The sequence below is a fragment of the Leopardus geoffroyi genome, chromosome B2 (assembly GCF_018350155.1).
Source record: "Leopardus geoffroyi isolate Oge1 chromosome B2, O.geoffroyi_Oge1_pat1.0, whole genome shotgun sequence".
In the NCBI taxonomy this organism is placed as follows: Eukaryota; Metazoa; Chordata; class Mammalia; order Carnivora; family Felidae; genus Leopardus; species Leopardus geoffroyi.
Window position 1 is genome coordinate 87,410,817 of NC_059332.1, and position 19,392 is coordinate 87,430,208.

At 41.0% G+C, this 19,392-nt stretch overlaps 1 protein-coding gene across 14 annotated transcripts in view; it reads left to right on the forward strand.

Moving 5' to 3' along the window:
* The window catches only part of KLHL32 (kelch like family member 32), a 242,419-nt gene that overhangs the window by 114,981 nt on the left and 108,046 nt on the right, over positions 1 to 19,392 (forward strand). For 13 of the 14 annotated variants that reach the window (XM_045499093.1, XM_045499092.1, XM_045499094.1 and 10 more), the window contains one exon: positions 8,978 to 9,076. In XM_045499093.1, coding sequence (XP_045355049.1) covers positions 8,978 to 9,076 — 99 coding nt within the window. Of the gene's footprint in view, positions 1 to 8,977; positions 9,077 to 19,392 lie in introns of those variants that run through there. The other variant, XM_045499091.1, reaches the window with a different exon arrangement.

Below are 19,392 nucleotides of genomic sequence, written 5' to 3' on the forward strand. Positions count from 1 at the left end.
AACTTTGTTTTCTCTCTTTTCCTATTCCAATACATGGAAAAGAATACATGGATTATTTTTTTTTCTATTAATTGAAGATAAATTAGTATTTTTAAAAGTTTAATATTGAGATCCTTTAGAAATTTGCATAAGTGTACTAGTATATTTGGAGGAAAGCCACCTGACAAAATTTGTAACGTAAAGACTTAATAATCAAATCACAAATTCATTATATACCTCACCCAACCCATAGGTTACCTTTACTTAAACATATGATTACAACTATTAGTTGAAATGTCTGTTGTGCCCTTTTATTTAATTCCTTCAATTAGATAATCCTTATTAAGGATTAGCATCTGACCAGGCTCCTCCATAGAGGCGTTTGACATTTTTTAACATTTTCCTCAGGAACTGTATTGTTTAAGCCTGAGAATTCCTTTAATAGGTAAATCTAGAGTGCTCTTCTAGCATGTTCAATAGCAACAAACATGAAGTAGGATAGGTAAAACTAAGGTATACACACATAACTCACTCAGGGCTAAAACACTTAGTTACATGCAAAGGAAACAGACAATAGCTAACATTTATCGCAGATTAACCGTAAATAGATACTGTGCTAAGAGCCATGACCTGTGCTCTGGTTGCCTGTATGATATCCATTTCCTTTTTTTCTTTCTAGAGAATTCCAATTTGATTTGGAACAATAGTGCGTGTAACCATAAAGAGTCCTATTTCCCAGGTTCTTTTCCACTATGGGTAGCCGCATGACCTCGTCCTGACAAATGAAATGGAAATGGAAGTCTATGTAGCAGAGTTTGTAGGAGATCTGTTGTTTCCCGGTAAATAATGACAGACTCAACTGGCACTTGGTTTTTGTTTTTGCCCTCTCTTTTCTTTATGCTTTGACTGCAAATGCAATGCCTGGAGGTATAGTAGCCATTTTGTGACCCTGAAACTATGGTCTACGATTGGCCAAATAGAATACAAGTAGTCTGGCTTGGTGGTACTCCAAGCTGCCTAATCCATTTTATGAGAAATGTAAGTCACATACTTGTTTTGAGCCCTTTTGTTGACACACAGCCACACACAGTTATAATGATACATACGCATCTTCTCAGTCCTTAAAACAATCTTTGGGTATAAATGTTTATTTTCATGTATAGAGGAGGACACTGAGGCACACAAAATTGAGTAGTTTTCCTGATCTCATTCTGCCAGCAAGTGTAGGAGCCAGGCTTTGAAGTCAGGCAGTGTGACCTAGAGCCATGGACTTAATTCACTATACATCAGTATACATCTCTGGTAGTTTGGAGTCCCAGGAGATTAATCCCAGCTGGAGGCTGGGGTGGAGGAAGACCTTGCAAACTTTGTATGGGAAATGAACTTAGAATCTTGAATGAGTAGAATTTTGAAATAGGGAGACTGAAGAAGTTAGGAGGGCATTCGAGGTGGAGAAAGAAGTGCTGCCTCAGTGTGGAGAGCAGTGGGCTGTTGGCTGTAGTAAAGGGACCATAGGCTGCATCAGTGGAAATACATTTTTTCTTTATTATATGAAATGTATTGTCAAATTGGTTTCCATACAACACCCAGTGCTCATCCCAAAAGGTGCCCTCCTCAATACCCATCACCCACCCTCTCCTCCCTCCCACCCCCCATCAACCCTCAGTTTGTTCTCAGTTTTTAACAGTCTCTTATGCTTTGGCTCTCTCCCACTCTAACCTCTTTTTTTTTTTTTTCTTTTTTCTTTTTTCCTCCCCGTCCCCCATGGGTTCCTGTTAAGTTTCTCAGGATCCACATAAGAGTGAAACCATATGGTATCTGTCTTTCTCTGTATGGCTTATTTCACTTAGCATCACACTCTCCAGTTCCATCCACGTTGCTACAAAAGGCCATATTTCATTTTTTCTCATTGCCACGTAGTATTCCATTGTGTATATAAACCACAATTTCTTTATCCATTCATCAATTGATGGACATTTAGGCTCTTTCCATAATTTGGCTATTGTTGAGAGTGCTGCTATGAACATTGGGGTACAAGTGCCCCTATGCATCAGTACTCCTGTATCCCTTGGATAAATTCCTAGCAGTGCTATTGCTGGGTCATAGGGTAGGTCTATTTTTAATTTTCTGAGGAACCTCCACACTGCTTTCCAGAGCGGCTGCACCAGTTTGCATTTCCACCAACAGTGCAAGAGGGTTCCCATTTCTCCACATCCTCTCCAGCATCTATAGTCTCCTGATTTGTTCATTTTGGCCACTCTGACTGGCGTGAGGTGATACCTGAGTGTGGTTTTGATTTGTATGGAAATACATTTTTAAAAGAAGGTTGTGGCCACATCATGATAGTTTCCAAATACAAGGACAAAAAGTTTGAACTGTATCCATAAATTGGGACCTAATTTGTGGAGATCTGCTGAATTCTAATTAGTATTGTTCAGATCGAGCACGGCAGCAAAAATTTATGAACAATTACCCAAATAATAGAGACATATAGAAAGTAGAATTCATATGTTTTATTATCCTTCCTTGAATTATTTTGTTCGTTTCTAAAAATAAACTTAGGGTGTCAATTACAGACGGGCAATATGTGAGCAATTTAGAAAATAATTTTGCTTTAAACATAGGCGCCACCTGGTGGATAAAAAATCCTTAGTCTAACGGCTTTGAAACAAAACCTAAATTGGTGGCAATTTCACATAGCTAGACCTTATTCTGTCTATAAGAAGTCTTTTGAAAAGCTTTATGCAAAGGATTTCATTTATGCGTCTTAAATATTTGATCACTTGAAAGTTATCTGCACTGTTGTATTCAATTTACTTGATGGTTTAGATATTCAAAATCATAATTTACCATTTCTCTATACTACATAGAAAAAAAAAATCCGAAAGAGACAAAGCATAAAAAAGAGAAAAATGTGCTCCCTTATCCTTATAAATAGTATTAAGACCATCTAATTTGCAATTGTTTGGATGCTTGCAAAAATGCTTATGCTGCTGTGTGCACAGTTATATGTTTCGTAGAGACCTTGTCTGGCTTTAATGTGTTCGACTCTTCAGGCTACTCTATCAATAGATCTTGAAGTAAGTTATTTAAAAGTCTCCTAAAGCAAGAAATGAAGAGTATAACTTCGAAGAACTGAGATACAAAATTTTCTGAAGATGCCAATACATCTGTTCATAAGGCAGAAAAAAAGGTCGCACTGAGACTTGCCATGGCTATTAAAGGCAGTCCCTGCCAGTAGCTAATCCAAGAAGCAAGGTGAAAGTGGGAGAGAAAATAAAGAGAAGAAAAAGAAGAACACCGAGTCAGAATTAAGAGGGTGGATGCTTGGTGATGTGGGAGAAGAAGCTGAAGAAGGAAATTCAGGGACACCTTGGGGTCTGTGTGCTATGTCAGCCCTACCCCACCCTCCCAGAGCCCAGCCGGGTGAGTCTGGGCTGACAGAGATGACCCATCTCATCGTGTCCTGTGCAGAATCTCACCTCAGGCTCCATTCTCCTCTTTCAGGAGTCTTTTGGCCCCATGTCCTGCTTGAAGGTATTACTGGGACCAGGAGCCCCTGCCTCATTCCAGGTTGGAAGGGCTTCGTTAGAGATTGTGCCAGTTCAGCTCTCCACTACCAGCCCTGCTTAGATTGGTGTCCAGAGGACACATATGGATTGCATACTCAAGAGTGCCTTCTTCCACTGGGCAATTGGACCAACCTCATGACTGAATTCTGATGTAATAACTCACAGTGGTATCTTTAGAGACCACCACCTTCTAGCCACTTTGTGGCTTTTATGTCTACTTAAAGTTTGTCAGACCACCCAACGTCACCCTGGCCATAACTGGCGAGTTCTTAGGGAACTCATGCGGAGTCTCAGAATTTGGGGTAGGCGTCAGATGTGGACTTTAGTTCACATAACCTAGCTTGCCACAAACTGCAGGAGAGGTTCCATAATAAGATTGTCATGTCCCCAGCAAGCACTGTTCAGCTCCCCCTTTCAAGTTCAGCTTCCTGTATTCTGCCATCTAGAGGTCAGAGGTGAGTGGATGGCAGGGAGAAAATATTCCATCCAGATGGCCCTGTGAACAAGAGGTACTCACACCCCACCTAAGATTGCATCAAAACTTCTTAGTCCGGTCTGAAGAAGTCCCAGCTCTGCTTCCACCCAGGCACGTGAATGTCACTGACGGAAGAGGAAATGCCAATCCAGTTTGGCAGCTTTAATGGTTTGTACCTTCCCCCACTGCCTTCTGGACCACTTGGCTTTATGCATCCTTGATACATTTCTCGATGTCTTTGGTTATTCAGACATTTGAGTTGTCCCCTGTTGATACCTCTGTCTGAGCTAAACTCCTCCAATTTGATGAGTGACTGAAGGTGTCAAGCCACTACCATTAGCTGCCACTCCACCACTTAATGCTCTGAACTCTCACGGGACACCCCCCCTTCCTATAGGTGGTCCTCGAGTGACCCTTGCCCCCTGCCTGTCCTGCTTTGAGTGCCAGACCAGATGTTGATGGGTACGTGATTCTGAAAGGCCTAAGTGTAACCAGCATATGCTTTGCAGCACTTAAACTTAGCTGCCTTAGTTGTCTTCTGCAAATGGGTGTGTTTGAGATCGCTTCCTTCTGCAGAAGGCTGTTTTCGGCCAGTTCTTCTAGAAGCTGATAGGCACGTTCATCATACTGTAAATCATGAGGAGATTAAAGCTTTGTTTGTACTCCTGCCCAAACACAAATTCTCTGGAAAAATATATTAGAACAACCAGTCACCAAAGATAACAAAGCTGAATTTGAAAGACTTCAGTGCAAGTGAGGCTTGCCAATGCGCATCCTGTTCCCATAGGTGTGACCCAGCTTTCCTGGTAGGGGTTTCGTTTTTGTTTTGTTTCTATTTTTTTTCCAAATTGTGTCCCTTAAACACACAAAGGGATTTTCTGCACTAAGGCATCTTCTAGGAAAACTTATAATAAGAGAAGAAGAAGAAACAAAAAAACAACGCACAGAACAAAAACCGAGAAACAAAGGCAAAAACAATCCCGGTCTGGGTGCCTCCTGTGAGGGTTTCTCGAAGTGAGCCCGCTGGACATGTTACACATGCTATGGAATATTCACCTTGTCTGTCTGTGATATCTGTCTTTATGTTTGGCATTGCTGAGCCTTGAAGGTTATCATGCATGCCAGTCGTGTGAAATAAGCACAGCTGACAGGATTTAAAGGCTAAGACTAACCTTTCTAACCCATCTATTCCCCATTCTGCGCCTTAGGCCATGCCTCTTCTGCAAGAATATACTACATCCTTGCTTCTGTGATGGGAGCTGCGATAATTTCCTGAATGTCAGTCAAAGCCTGTCTCCTCGAGGAGCTGGAGAAATTCAGGCTTCTCCTTCTGACTAGATGGGAAAGGAGCTATAAAGAATTTTGAGAACAAGATGAGCATGGATATTTTTGCCACGTGTGCTTAACTTTTTCACTTTTTTAGTACAGAATATAATTTATAATCCCTTTCTTCTTACATTTTACTAATCAATGAAATTAATTCTGAATTTAAAAAATATATCGAGAGGTAAATTAATTCATCAATAATTTATGAAAATAAGTTTATCAATATGGAAAGCTATGTGCTGGGCATTGTTCTCAGTGCTGGGGGTACAAAATAGACCAAGTCCCTGCTCTCCTGGATCTTATATCCTGTAGGTGGAGAAACATAAAATAATCAAATAAATAAATACATATGATGTCGAGAGGTGGTAAGTACTAGGAAGGATAAAGCAAAGGAAGGAGATAAGGAATGAGGGTGATGGGGAGCAAGGTACTCTTTTACCTAGAATGGCCACAGAAGTCCTCTCAGGTAAGATGATATCTGAACAGAGGTCTGAGGTCATGATTGAGTGAGCCATACTGGTATCTTGAAGAAGAGTGACCCAGGCAGAGAAAACAGCAACTAGTTGTAGACACATAGGTGCTTAGGGTATTCACAGAAACATTTATGTTACAGTGAAGATTGGCTTTTTTTCCAATGAGATAAAAAGTCATTGGAGAGTTCTGCATAAGGGAGCGACATAATTTCAGTCATATCTTTAAAAAAAATTTTTTTTAACGTTTTATTTATTTTTGAGACAGAGAGAGACAGAGCATGAACGGGGCAGGGGCAGAGAGAGAGGGAGACACAGAATCAGAAGCAGGCTCCAGGCTCTGAGCCATCAGGCCAGAGCCCGACGCGGGGCTCCAACTCACAGACCACGAGATTGTGACCTGAGCTGAATTCGGACGCTTAACCGACTGAGCCACCCAGGCGCCCCTCAGTCATATCTTTAAAGGGTCAATTTGATATTTTAAAAACACTGCAAGGGGGCAAAGGAGAAAGAAGTTTGACCAGTTAGGAGGCTATTCTAGTAAATCTCGGAAGACCGTGGATTGGACAAGAGTGATAACGATGGTGGTAGTATTAAGTGGTGGCTGGATTCTGGAACTATTTGGAAGATAGAGCCAATAGGATTGGCTGATGATCAGATGTGAGGTGTGAGGAAAGTAAGAGGAGTCAGGGATTGATTGGGTTTATAGCCTCAGTAACCAAAAGTTTCTGTTTGCTGAGATGGTAGGATTGGGATAGGAGCAGGTTTGGTTGTTGGTAGAGAGGATCAAGAGATAAGTTTGGGGTACCTTCAGTTTGAGCTCCCCATTAGATATCCAAGTGGAAATAGGCAGTTGGATATCACAGTCGGGAGTTCAAGGGTGAGGTTGGGGCTAGAGGAAAAAAAAATGTGAGTGTAATGAGTGTATAGATAGTTTTAAAGTCATGGGATTACATGAGATCATCCATGGAATGAGTGGAGAGAGGGAAGAAGAGGTCTGGAGACTGATTTTGGATGTCCCCAAAGCTTAACAGGTGGGAAGGAGACAGAGAGGGGATAGTTAATGAAGTAGAAGAAACAGAGAACGAGTGCTGTCACAGAGGCAAAGGAAGAAATTGTTCCAGCAGGAGAGAGAGCAGCTTTGCTAACTGCTGCTGACTTGAGTAAGATTAAATGTTGAGAAATGGTTGGGTGCCTGGGTGGCTCAGTTAAGTGTCCATCCAACTCTTGATTTTACCTCGGGTCATGATCTCACAGTCATGAGATTGAGCCCTGAATCGGTCTCTGCACTGGACATGGAGCCTGCTTGAGATTCTCTCTTTCCCTCTCTCTCTCTCTGCCCCTTTCCTGCTTGTGCGCACCTGTGAGCACATGCTGTCTCTCTAAAAAAATTGATAAATAATAAGTATTGAGAAATGGCTCTTGGATTTGGAAATCCTTGGTGACCTTGATGAGAACATTTTTAGGGGAACATTGGGACAAAACTCAACAGAAGTGGTTTCAAGAGAGAACAGAGTAGAGCAAATAGTGGTATTTTATATAGACAACTTTCCTGAAGAACTTTGCTATGAAGGGGGCATGGAGGGAGCTGTAGGGTCAAGGGAGGGGATTTTTATTTCTTGAAATAAAAGCCATAAAGGCATATTTGTATGCTGATGGGAATTATCATCAGTAAAAAGAGAACAGATAATGCTGTGGGAACAAGAGGGGCCAATTGCTGGCAGAAGGGGTTGAGATCTAGTGCACAAATGGAATGTTGAGTAAAACCAAATGTGCTGATACAAATATGGTAGGTGGCTTGGTAGATTTGGTGTTGGGAACCTTTGGAAGATCATGGGGTTAGAGTAAGGAGAGAAAGGAGCAGGTGGAGACTTGAGGAGAAAGGGGGGAAGGAGTAGAGTGAGTTGACCACACCAGTGTTTCTTAGGCTTCCCTTGTGCATCAGAACCACCAGGGACCTTGTTACAACACTAGTTGCTGGACCTCACCCTGAAAGTTTCTTTTTTTTTTTTTTTAAACACCTATTTATTTTTTTGAGACAGAGAGAGACAGAGCATGAACGGGGGAGGGGCAGAGAGAGAGGGAGACACAGAATCAGAAACAGGCTCCAGGCTCCGAGCCATCAGCCCAGAGCCCGACGCGGGGCTCGAACTCAGGGACCGTGAGATCATGACCTGAGCTGAAGTCGGACGCTCAACCGACTGAGCCACTCAGGCGCCCCTCACCCTGAAAGTTTCTAATTCATTTAGGTCTGGGGAGGCACGGAAGAATGTGCAATTGTGACATATTCCCAGGTGCTGCTGTTGCTGCTCGTGCAGAGATGAGACTTTGGGAAACACTGGGCTTGGGGGTGGGTTGGGATGGCAGGCGCAGGACTTTTGGCCTCTTTGTGCCTGGCAGTCACGCATGTAAAAGGAATTTAGTCATTGTGGTTGTGTGTTTGCCTCCAGCCCTGTGCAGCAGCTCAAGAACTGGCAACAGGAGAAGCAAAGTTGGACTTAGCCAGAAAAAAAGGCAGAAGTGATATCACTAGTGTTTTGGGGAAGCTTTACTTCTCTGTGATTTCTTTGTAGTCTGAAAATGTGGTTTCTCCTTCTTACATTTGAAGTGGAAAGGATTAGAGAATCTGAGATTGGGAAAAAGAAACATGAAGGTTTTGGTTGAAATTTGCTGTTGTAGGACTCCGAAGTACAATGGAATAGTAGCCGCTGTGGTCTCCTATTGAAAGGGGGAAACATAAGCCCCCTTTCCCTAAAATGTCTGTTAACAATACTGTTTCTGTGACCTACAAAATTGTGAAATGTACTTTGAAAAACTAAACTTTGGTTCTTTTTCATTTTATAAGATTACCTCCATCACAAATAGAATTTTAAGAATTGTTCTTTGCAAATGTTCATGCCTTCCTACAAAAATAAGTGGTTAAGTGCAGAGCTTTACACATAAGAAATGGATTCTGGAAGTGACAACTCAGCTATCTGAGTGGCGGCCATAGCTCAATCAGAATAGAAGAAAAAGAACTGACTTCCATAATAAAGCACAATATTAATTCAGATATAGGCTGTTCAGCAGCAATTTAAATACAGTGTATTTGCATATTAAGCAGGTATTAATTTGTAAGTAACTGATAGCTTTCTTTTTATTAAAAACCAAAACAGATTTTGTTGGAGCCAGGTGTGATCCAGGATGTATTAGCAGCTGGCAGTCACCTACAGCTGTTGGAGCTTCTCAATTTATGTTCCCACTATCTCATCCAGGTATGTGAGCTTTCATCCTGCTACTGTGCCCTTCGTGTCCCTTCCCCCTGCAGTCATCAGCTGTACCCTCCCCCACTTCACCTGTGCCAAGACTGTAAAATGGAAGTTGGGGGTGGCTTGTTGTAGTAGAATTTCTCTAGGACACAGGCCAAGAGAGTCCCAGAAGGGCAACTGAAGCTCTCATGTCCCTCACACTCCCTGCCTACCCCAGATCCTCAGTGCCCTTGGGCAGCAGAGTAACTCAACAGTCGTGCCCAGGGTTTACTGCCGAGGCACTTGGGAGATGACACTGAGAAGGGTCTTCCTTTGAAGCAGTGTTGTCTGGCTGCAGGAATAACCCCAAATGCACAAAAAGTTGGATAGACACTTAAGATTTCAGCAACAGTAGCTAATATATCACCTAGTCATATATAGTTAATTACCGCATGAACTTTCCAGGCAGTAAGTGCTGGAAAAGTGCTAAGTGATCTGTGCCCTCCTCCCCTGCTGTGCCAGGATGATCAGGAGGGGCTCCGGGAGGGGGAGAGGGAGAAGACGCCCATCCACTGAGCACCCGTGTTCCATGTTCAGCCTTCGTAACAATTTTGCAGATTTTAATGGGTGAAAAGTCAGAGATTTTTCAAAGTACTCAGTTTGCCTGAGGTGATATAGCTGGTGAGTGATAGGCCTTTCTGATTCCGGAGACCACTCTTTGTTCTTGGATAAAAACTTTTGTTTCAGTAGGAAGATATGGGATGTCTTAGGCAGACAGTGTAGCTGTGAGGCTCTTTTATTTTAGAGTTAAGTACTAATTTCCTATATTGGGATCTCTCATTTCGTCCACAGGCATGATTTTTATTTGCATTTATTACAGCATTATAGCAACAGTGAAAATACATTTTTAAAAACGACAAACCCACACAATTTAGTTCTACTGTCCTTGTGCATAGGACATGTTAGTAAGTACAAAAATCCTATTTGTTTTCCTGCCCAATTATTTTATTTTCTTCCTAGTCATTTTCTCTAATTCTAAAGGAAGCCATTATTGTTGACTTCTGTTACTCACTAGGGAGGTAGTTACTAAATCTCTTTCTCGTGTATCATCTGATTGCATCTTCCCAGCAACCTTGGGAAATGGGAGCCAGTGCTTCCCTGTGAGATAGTGTGAGGGGTGTCAGCCATGGTCACCTGAGAAACAGTTCAAACACAGTAGATGAAAGTTTTGTCATTATCTCAGTGCATTTAATCTAACAGTAAATGTTTAACTATTTTCATCTTATTTTCCTTTCTTTTCCCCTCAATAGTGTTGGGTGGTATGGGAGAGCTGTTTTTAATCCCTTTCTGCAAGTAGCAAATGGGAATAACAGAGAAAGGTTACAAGACTTCAGAGGTGTGTGTTTGACTTGTGAAATTGAAATTACTTTTATTTGACATTTTTACATCAAATATTGCAACTTGAGCCTTCAACATCATCACCTGATTCACTTTTTCCATGGCAGGTAATATTCAATAATGTATGTTGCCAAAAATTTGGTCATAGTGCTCATTATCGTGATGCATGTTAGAATAGTGTGTATATACCAGTGTGTGTGTGTGTGTGTGTGTGTGTGTGTGTGTGTGTGTGTGTGTTTACATACACCTGTAATTTCTATAAATGAGCATTCCGGATGAACATCAGAAGTTCATGGGTACTTTCCCTTACCCCATCAGATGAATTTGTTGAGATACCAAGTGACTTGTGCGCTTTGAAACTTAATTTTTGCAGTTCATTATTGTGTTGAGGAAAAATGTCACTTGCATATAGATATATTTTGTGGACAGTTTGCTTATTATTATCCTACTTGATCAATGGTTGAAATTTTCACTTTCTTTTCTCCAGTGTTTCTATTTTGTTCTCTCATGGAACTTTATTTTTCCTTTTTATCTGTGATGTTGCATGGTGTCCAACTTGGGGAAGAAAACCACAAGGGAACCAAAGCCATGTGTATGTAGAAATCTTCATTATGTCAGTCTTTTAAAAAACATATACCCTTCCTCTTTTTTAGGATTGTAAAATTACCAGAGTGGGTCAGTCTGCTTTTATATTTTGATATAGTCTTATAACTCCCTACTTATAGTGTTTTGGTATGATCGTTCAACTGATTCTTAATTTCATAAGGGACCATTTTATCGGGCGTATTACAATATTTTTGTTACAATGAAAAATATTCAGTGCTTAATATACCCAGAGAAGTTGTGCCCTATCAATCAAGGCTAACATACTCTCCATTCTTGTTTAGTACTTTGTCCAACGAGGAGTCTGTGAAGCCGTTCTCCCCACTAAGATGTCTGGTCTTATCTGTTATTCTGAAATTACCACTCTTTGGTTTTCTTCCAGAGTTGTGAAAGATAGACCTTGCTCTGATCCCTCCTATTGCTCTCTGGTGCTCATTAAAAAACAAGTCTAAGGGGGCGCCTGGGTGGCGCAGTCGGTTAAGCGTCCGACTTCAGCCAGGTCACGATCTCGCGGTCCGGGAGTTTGAGCCCCGCGTCAGGCTCTGGGCTGATGGCTCAGAGCCTGGAGCCTGCTTCCGATTCTGTGTCTCCCTCTCTCTCTGCCCCTCCCCCGTTCATGCTCTGTCTCTCTCTGTCCCAAAAATAAATAAACGTTGAAAAAAAAAATTTTTAAAAAAACAAGTCTAAGGAGAACCCTGTGGTTGACACTCCTTCAGTCTTGGAGTCATCAGCTGTTGCCTGGCCTGAAACTCCTCTGTGCAGATGCAAATGCCACTGCTGCCACCCCCAGCAAGTGGAAGGGGCACTTGAGTCCACTGTATGCTCTTATTTTTCTTGTTTTCCCTCTGGTAGGCTGCTGAGGGCAGGGACCCCAAACCGTGGGAGCAATCTTCCTCAGGCATTGAGGACAGCCATTGAGTTAGCTTCCTAGGCTGTGGGGCCTTCACCTTATTCATTTTTAGTCCCCAGGCACTCTCAATGGTAGGCTCTTGTGAACACACAGGTTCTCAGTGCATGTTTGAGGAATAAACGGGGAGACCAGTGGTGGGAAAGATGAGTATTGGTGGGGGAAGGGGCTTGGAATGGGCAGTGGCTACAGCACTAGCCTGTCATCCCAGGATAAGGGGATTTACCAACAACAGCTCGGGTTTGTATCCTTCTTCACCCACGTGGCCATGCAGTTCCAGATGACCCTCCTATGTGGCCTGTCCTGTTAGCGTACTCTTAATATGCATGACCTGTTGACCTTCATCTGCTGTTTGAGATCCAGGTCCAAACAAAATACGAACCCTTATTTCCCTTCTCCTCCCTCCTTCTGCTCCTCTTCCTTGTACATGGTGCTCTTTTTAAAAATTTCATCAGAAAGATGCTATTTATTAAATTCATTAAAGAGCAGTTATTGTCTTCAAAATGGGTTCAGTAAAATGCATGAATTAGCTTGCTTTTCAGGGTATACATGTTTCTATACATGCCATTCACTATTTTAAATCTTATAAAGGAACTCTGCAGACCATCCTCGGGAGTGATAGGCTACAGATGTAGTGGTACCTAGTGTGTCCCCTGGTTTAGTGAGTCCCTCAGGTAAACGTTACAGACTTTTTGAATCCAGTTTGTTTTACCAACTCTGATTTTTCCTAGGCTTTTAAAATTAGCTGCTGAACATCTCCACCTAAATATCATACACGCAGTTCAAACTTAACGTATCCTTTTCTCTATTGATGGTACCATCAATCTACTAGTTGTCTAGAAATTTGGGCGTAGTCTTAGAATCCTTCCTCACCGTCATATCCAATTAGTTACCAAGGTCAGTTGATTCTACCTCCCAAATACCTCTCAGATCTGATCCTTTTCTTCATCACTAATGTTCTTACTCTTTTTGGAGGCTCTCATTGTTATTGGCTATAGATTATGATGAGTTCATCATATCCTCCTGAAGGGTCTGCATGTTTCTAGCCTCTCTCCATCCCAAACCATAGTCCCCAGAACCATCATTAGCTTTCCTAGAGTAGGGAAACAGCTTTTATTGAGGGCTTCTCCATACTAAATGTTTTGGACAATGATTCTCATTTTCCCTCTGCTAAGGAACCCCTTAAAGCGGGTGACTGTTATTTTCTTTTTATGGATGGAAAAACTTCAATTCAGAACTAGGATGTTGATCCAGTGGAAAGGCCCATTAGCTCCTCTGAGGACCAGTCTGGAACATCCTTAGCCTCATCTCTGAGGCCAGGCTGGTTTCTCCCCAGCCTCCTCGGCAACCTTAGTGCCTTTTCTAGCCCACTGTGTGCTCTGGCCTCTAAGGTGACCTTTCATTCTGGGACTTGTCATTAGGGGAGAAGGGTAGGTGGCAGGCAGAGGCTTTCAGCCCCCTCAGACTGTACCAAGGAGCAGGAGCAGCGAAAACATCACACACACACACACACACACACACACACACACACACACACCCCTCCCCCACCTTCTCCTTTCCTGATGCATGTGTCATATAATCAGGGGAACTGGCCACTGGACTTTGTATCCCCTGAAAGTGGTGCATTAAGAGACACATGCTTTGCTTAAAATGTCTTTTTTTGTAGTTAGCTTAAAAAAAAAAAAGTTTGTATATTTTATACCACCTCCCCCAAAGAACAAATAGTATATCTTATTGTTTAATTAGCAAGTGGTTTTTTTGTTTGTTTGTTTGTTTGCCAAGTATCATCAGCCTTGAGTATGACATGCAGTTGAAATATACTGAAAAGAAAGAACAGTCACGTAGACTTTCTAAATAAGGCCACAAAAGTGGTGAATAAACTCCTTTTGATAGGAAAACACTCTTAGTGTCTCTTCCTAGGCAGCAGGTGGCAGTATGAATCCACCAGAATTCAGTAGTTAATTTAAAGCAAAAATCAGAAAAAATGAAAAGAAAAATTATTTATTTTGCTACATATTAGTCTTCTGACCTAATCAGTAAAAAAGTCATTATTCACACCACACTGGGCAATATGCAGTGTAATTTTTAACAAATAATAGGAAACTGTTAATGTGTTCACAGGAAATACAGTTTTGTCTTGGGCTGCTGTGGTCATTTATCACTGCACTTTGTGAAATCACTCATTTGTTCTAATTTGAATGTAAATGACTCTAAGGTTTTACAAATAAGGTGACAGACTCACATAAATGTAATTGCAGGGTTCATCTCCCTCTTTTTATATATCACTCATTAGGTTATGAATTAAATACATCGTATTAAACCAGGGGCATGTCCAATGATGATATTGTAATGGCAAATTACTCTATGCTATTAGAGGTGTATTTTTTATTCATGGACATTAATTTGTCATTAAGCGGCATTAGTTTAGCACTTTTATGTGAAAGACGTGACCTGAAAGAGGAGACGCGCTGCTGTGAAGGGAGAGGGAAGGGACATGCGTGCTTTAGGTAGAGCGTTTTATCACCACCAGGAAAACAGAGGGGCATTTGTTTTATTATTATTTTTTTCATTTGTTTTATTTTCTGCTTTTACAAGCGTAAAAGATCATTTGGCCAGATTGAAGGCGTTGTTCTGTTTACAGTGTGCACATTTGGATCATCTAGTAAAGCAAAGCCAAAATTCTGGCTATTAATCATTCCGAAGCCAAAAACGTAAAGGAGCGAGAGGGAGCAAACAGCTTCGCGCCCTAAATCTCCCTCCTCTGTGACTGATGCTTATTAGTCATCCCTTGTCTTCGTTTAGTTTACACTAAATGGGCTACCGTGAGAATTCGTCATTTTTCTCTCTTCGGTGAAGGTACAAAGGTTTATAGAATGTTAGTCTCTCATGAGGATATTAGAATTCTGGATATTTTGTTCCTTTTTTCCCCCATAAATGGTGGTTTTACTGTTCTTTTACCAAGAATATGTTTTCCGCTTTCAACTTTGAGAAGCACTGGATCCTTGAAATAGCTTCACAGAAGCTGAAAGTATTAGACTGCTGCTTTTGCATCAATTTCCTCATGGGTTAATGTGGTTGCAGAATGTCTCGCCCACCTCAGTTTACCCCGGGGCTCTTGGAGGCAGGGATCAGGCCTAACTGCCCTCTATGTCTTACCCTTCCTTCTCATCACATGAGCTCAGGATGTGTATTTGTCAGCTTGGGCTGCCATAACAAAATGCCCCAGATTGGGTGATTGAAACAATAGACATGATTTTTCACAGCTCCAGAGGCTGGAAGTCTGAAGTCAGGGTGCCAGTGCAGTGGTGTTCTGTGAGAGCCCTCTTCCTGGCTTGCAGATGGCCCCCTTCTTGCTGTGTTCTTGCAGGGTAGAGAGACAGCAGGCTCTTGGACGTGTCTTCATATAAGGACACTAATGCTATCACATGAGCCCCCTCCCCCGCCCTTCACTCTTCTGAATCACCTCCCAAAGTCCACATCTCCAACTACCATCATGTGGAGGCTTAGAGCTTCAACACAGGAATTTTGGAGGGCTACAGTTCAGTTCACAGCAGTATGTATTGAGGGAATGAATAGTGCATCCACTCAGTAATTTTGCCCTGCTTTTTCCATATTGAGATTTTCTTTCATTGGTTTTACCCATTGAATACATTTTTGTAAGTTGGAAATACTTTCTGTGGGAATTGCATTTGGCACTGAGGATCTTGCGTCTTTTACAGCATTATGATAGGGTTGTGATTATTTAACTAAATAACACTATAGTGATGTATAGAAAGTTATCTCTTCCAAATAATGTATTATTATAATTTTAATTATTAAATTAACAGAATCTCCTAAATATATAATACATGGTGGGTGTTCTGAATAGAATAATTTATCTTCAAGGTTGAGAAGTTAGAACTCATGCTCATTTTTCTCTAACACTGAGCTATTTTTTCCACATTAGATAAGACAAATGATTTTACCAACATATATATTTAATATGCCCCTAATCAAATACACCAACCACATGCTGTTCCATAGTTCACTGGAGCTGATACTTTTCTATTTGGAGAAAGTTAGAGTACAAAGTTTGGAAAATATATTACAAATGGTTTAATATTTTGGATTTTTTTTAATCAGTGAAAATGATCGGAAAGGATGGAAATGTATCAGCCCTAGTATATCTTAGCCAACTACTAATTATTTGCTCTAGTTGAGAGTATTTACTCTCTGGCACGGATAATCCAAAATGTCATATTTGCCAAATAACATTAATATTTGGCTCTAATATGTACCATAAGATCTTTTAGTAGCCATTTTAAGATCCCAGTTACTTTTTTCATATGCTATTAGGTTGGCTTTTATTCTGTAAGTCCATACCAAAGGATGTCAATAGTGGCAATTCAGAGGCATGCTGGCTGGCCAGGGGTCATTTTAGCATTTTAATTCGTTATGTGGATAATCTGAGGTTGACTGTATCATCCTTGTTTGTTAAGTTTTTAAATAGAAAAAAGATTGCCTTGAAGGATTTTTCTCCTACTAGTAATTTTTATTCAAAGTTAGCGTTGTTAGCTGGGCAATTTTAAAATTTCAGCATGTTTTTCTCAAAAGTAAAACGTTTCCAATGTTTTATGAATGCTGGAGTTCAGAATCAATACACAAAGCAAACAAATATCAATCTCATTTAATTCTGTCTTTAATACTTGGAAATTAGAGGCATTACAAGAAAATCTGTGTTTCATTTGAGATATTCATACCCCCACCCACCATCCACCCTCTATGTTTCTACTCATAGTTAAATGTCTGCCTTTTCCTCTAAGGCTAAACAGCCTTTCTGCCCCTGACTCTATCGTGTGCTTCTGTGTTTCCTGTGGTTTCAATGTCTCCTTCTCCACTGGCTCCTTCCTTTGGTTTTTAAAATAGGATCAATAAGATAGGACAGACTTCTCTTCTTCTCTCAGTATCACAGCCCTCTCCCATTCACTTCCAAACCGTGATCAGTGTCTGTACTTCCTTATCTTCTATTCACTCTTCAATCCTATTGAACTCAGTCCTCTGCCTCATTACTCCTCAACAGCTGTTCCAACAAAGGTCCCAAAGCCGCCCAATTATCAAAGGCAGTGGGCCCCTTGTGGTGTCTTAATGTGACCGCTCTACAGCATTTCCACATTGGTAGCTCCACTCTGCTACAGTTTTCTTTTCTCAAGACTCTCTCCTAATTCTTCTTTTCATTCAGATCCTATATAAGCTCTTCTTTGAGCAGCTCCTTCACTCTTCATCCGGGCACAGTGGCTCCATGCTGGTACTGCTCTCTGCTTACTGTCGCTCTCTTTCATCCACATGCTGAGGGCTACTGATTGCAGTCCCCTCTCCTGAGCGCCAGACCTCTTTGCTCAGCCAACATTTGCACTTGGTATCTGCCCCTCCCCACACTTTATATTCATCTGTACCCAGTCTCACACACTCCCCTTTCCTCCCCATCTTTGTTAGAAAACTTCCATCCTTATAGTAACCCAAAGCAGAAACCTTGCTAGAATCTTACACTGCTCCATGGTCTCATGAATCCTTCTAAATTCTATTGGGTTAGCTTCTTAAACAGCTGTTAAGTATGCCTTGTTTTTAAAATCTTCATTATCACGGACATCTGTCAGGTCTGGATTACCTTTCTGGGTAGTAGCTCAGCTGTGCCCCCAGCCTATTGTCTAATGCTAATCAACACCTTGCTGTAGAATCTAAGTCACTTTAATGGCCCACAAAACAATTTATTTCCCTAAAACCCAAGCTGGATCCTTATCACCTGGTTACACAATAGGTTTCCAACCTTGTTCTTTTTCTCTCTTGTCTCCCTGATGTGTTCCATTCTTATTTTACCCAAGAACGGCATGTTTTATCATCTCGGGGCTAGCTGCCTAATCAGGATTTCTTCTTGGATATCGCAGGGCACATGACCTTTCTGAGTGTGAACCCACCCTACAAACCCAGGAGTCATCCTAAAATCCTTCATCTCCTTGTGCCCCAACATACATTGTCACCAAGACCTTTCAACTCAACCTCTTTCACTTTAAATGCAATTTTTGAGAGCAGTTTTAGGTTTGCAACAAAATTGAGAAGAAGATACAGACATTTCTTATTAATAACCCTCCCCCACATATGCATAACCTCCCTCATTAATATCCCCCACCAAAGTGGTACATTTGTTTTCATTGGTGAACCTACACTGGTACATCATTATCAAGAGTTCACAGTTTACATTATTATGGTTCTCTCTTGGTGGTGTCCATTCTATAGGTTTGGATAAATGTATAGTGAAATGTATCTGCCATTACAGTATCATGCAGAGTAGTCTTACTGCCCTAAAATTTTTCTGTGCTCTGCCTATTCATCCCTCCCTTTCCCACCTCAACCCCTGGCAACCACTAATCTTTTTACTGTCTACACAGTTTTACCTGTTAAAGAATGTTGTGAAGTTGGAATCAGACAGTATGTAGCCTTTTCACATATTTCCTCTATATCTTTTTGTGGCCTGATGGTCCATTTATTTTTATGACTGAATAATATTCCATTACCTGGTTGTATCAGTTTATTTATCCCTTCACCTACTGAAAGAACTTCTTGGTTGCTTCTAAGTGTAGGCAGTTATGAATAAATCTGCCGTAAACATCTGTGTACAGGTTTTTGTATGAACCCTCTTAGTGCTTTAAATCCCTCTCATTCTATTCTTGTTGCCACTGTCTTCATTTAAATTTTCATTATTTCCTAGACTAAAGAAACTTCCTGCTAGCCAATGAATCTGCCTTCACTCTTGCTCTATTCTGCTACCTCCTTTGAAAGTGTTTGACTGATTTTGTAAAAATAGCTTTAAAAAATTCTAATTGACTGGTTTGTAAAACAAAAAAAAACCAAAAAACAAAAATAAAACAGGCTGATAATGTCATTGTCTTGCTTAAAATCATTCATTAGTCAGTAGATCACCACAAACTCAGGATAAGGTTCATTTCTTCTAATCTGACACCTAGGTTCCATCTTTATTATGAAACTTCTATCTCTTTAGCCCTTTAAAAAAAATTACTACCTGTGTGTGATGCCACAGTCATTATGAACTTCATGCATTTCTCTGTACCTGAAACTCTGTATGAAGCCTCCTTCTCGGTGGATTATTCTTCACTCCTTTTGTCACCTTATGAATTCCTCTTTAACCTTTAAGTACCTTGCTCACGTGTTATCTTCTCTTTTGAAGTTGCCCGGTCAGTCCACCTAGTTGGGAGTCAGATTTCTCGCTTCTTCATTAATTATGAGTAGTCTTCCAGGGTGTTGATCACATTATATTGTCTGTGTTTATTTACCTATCTATTTCCCCATGATACAAGTTTGTGTCCCAGAGTTATGTGACCTTGGGAAAACTACTTAACCTCTTTGCCCCCACTCCTCATCTGTAAAATACAGATATGGGATC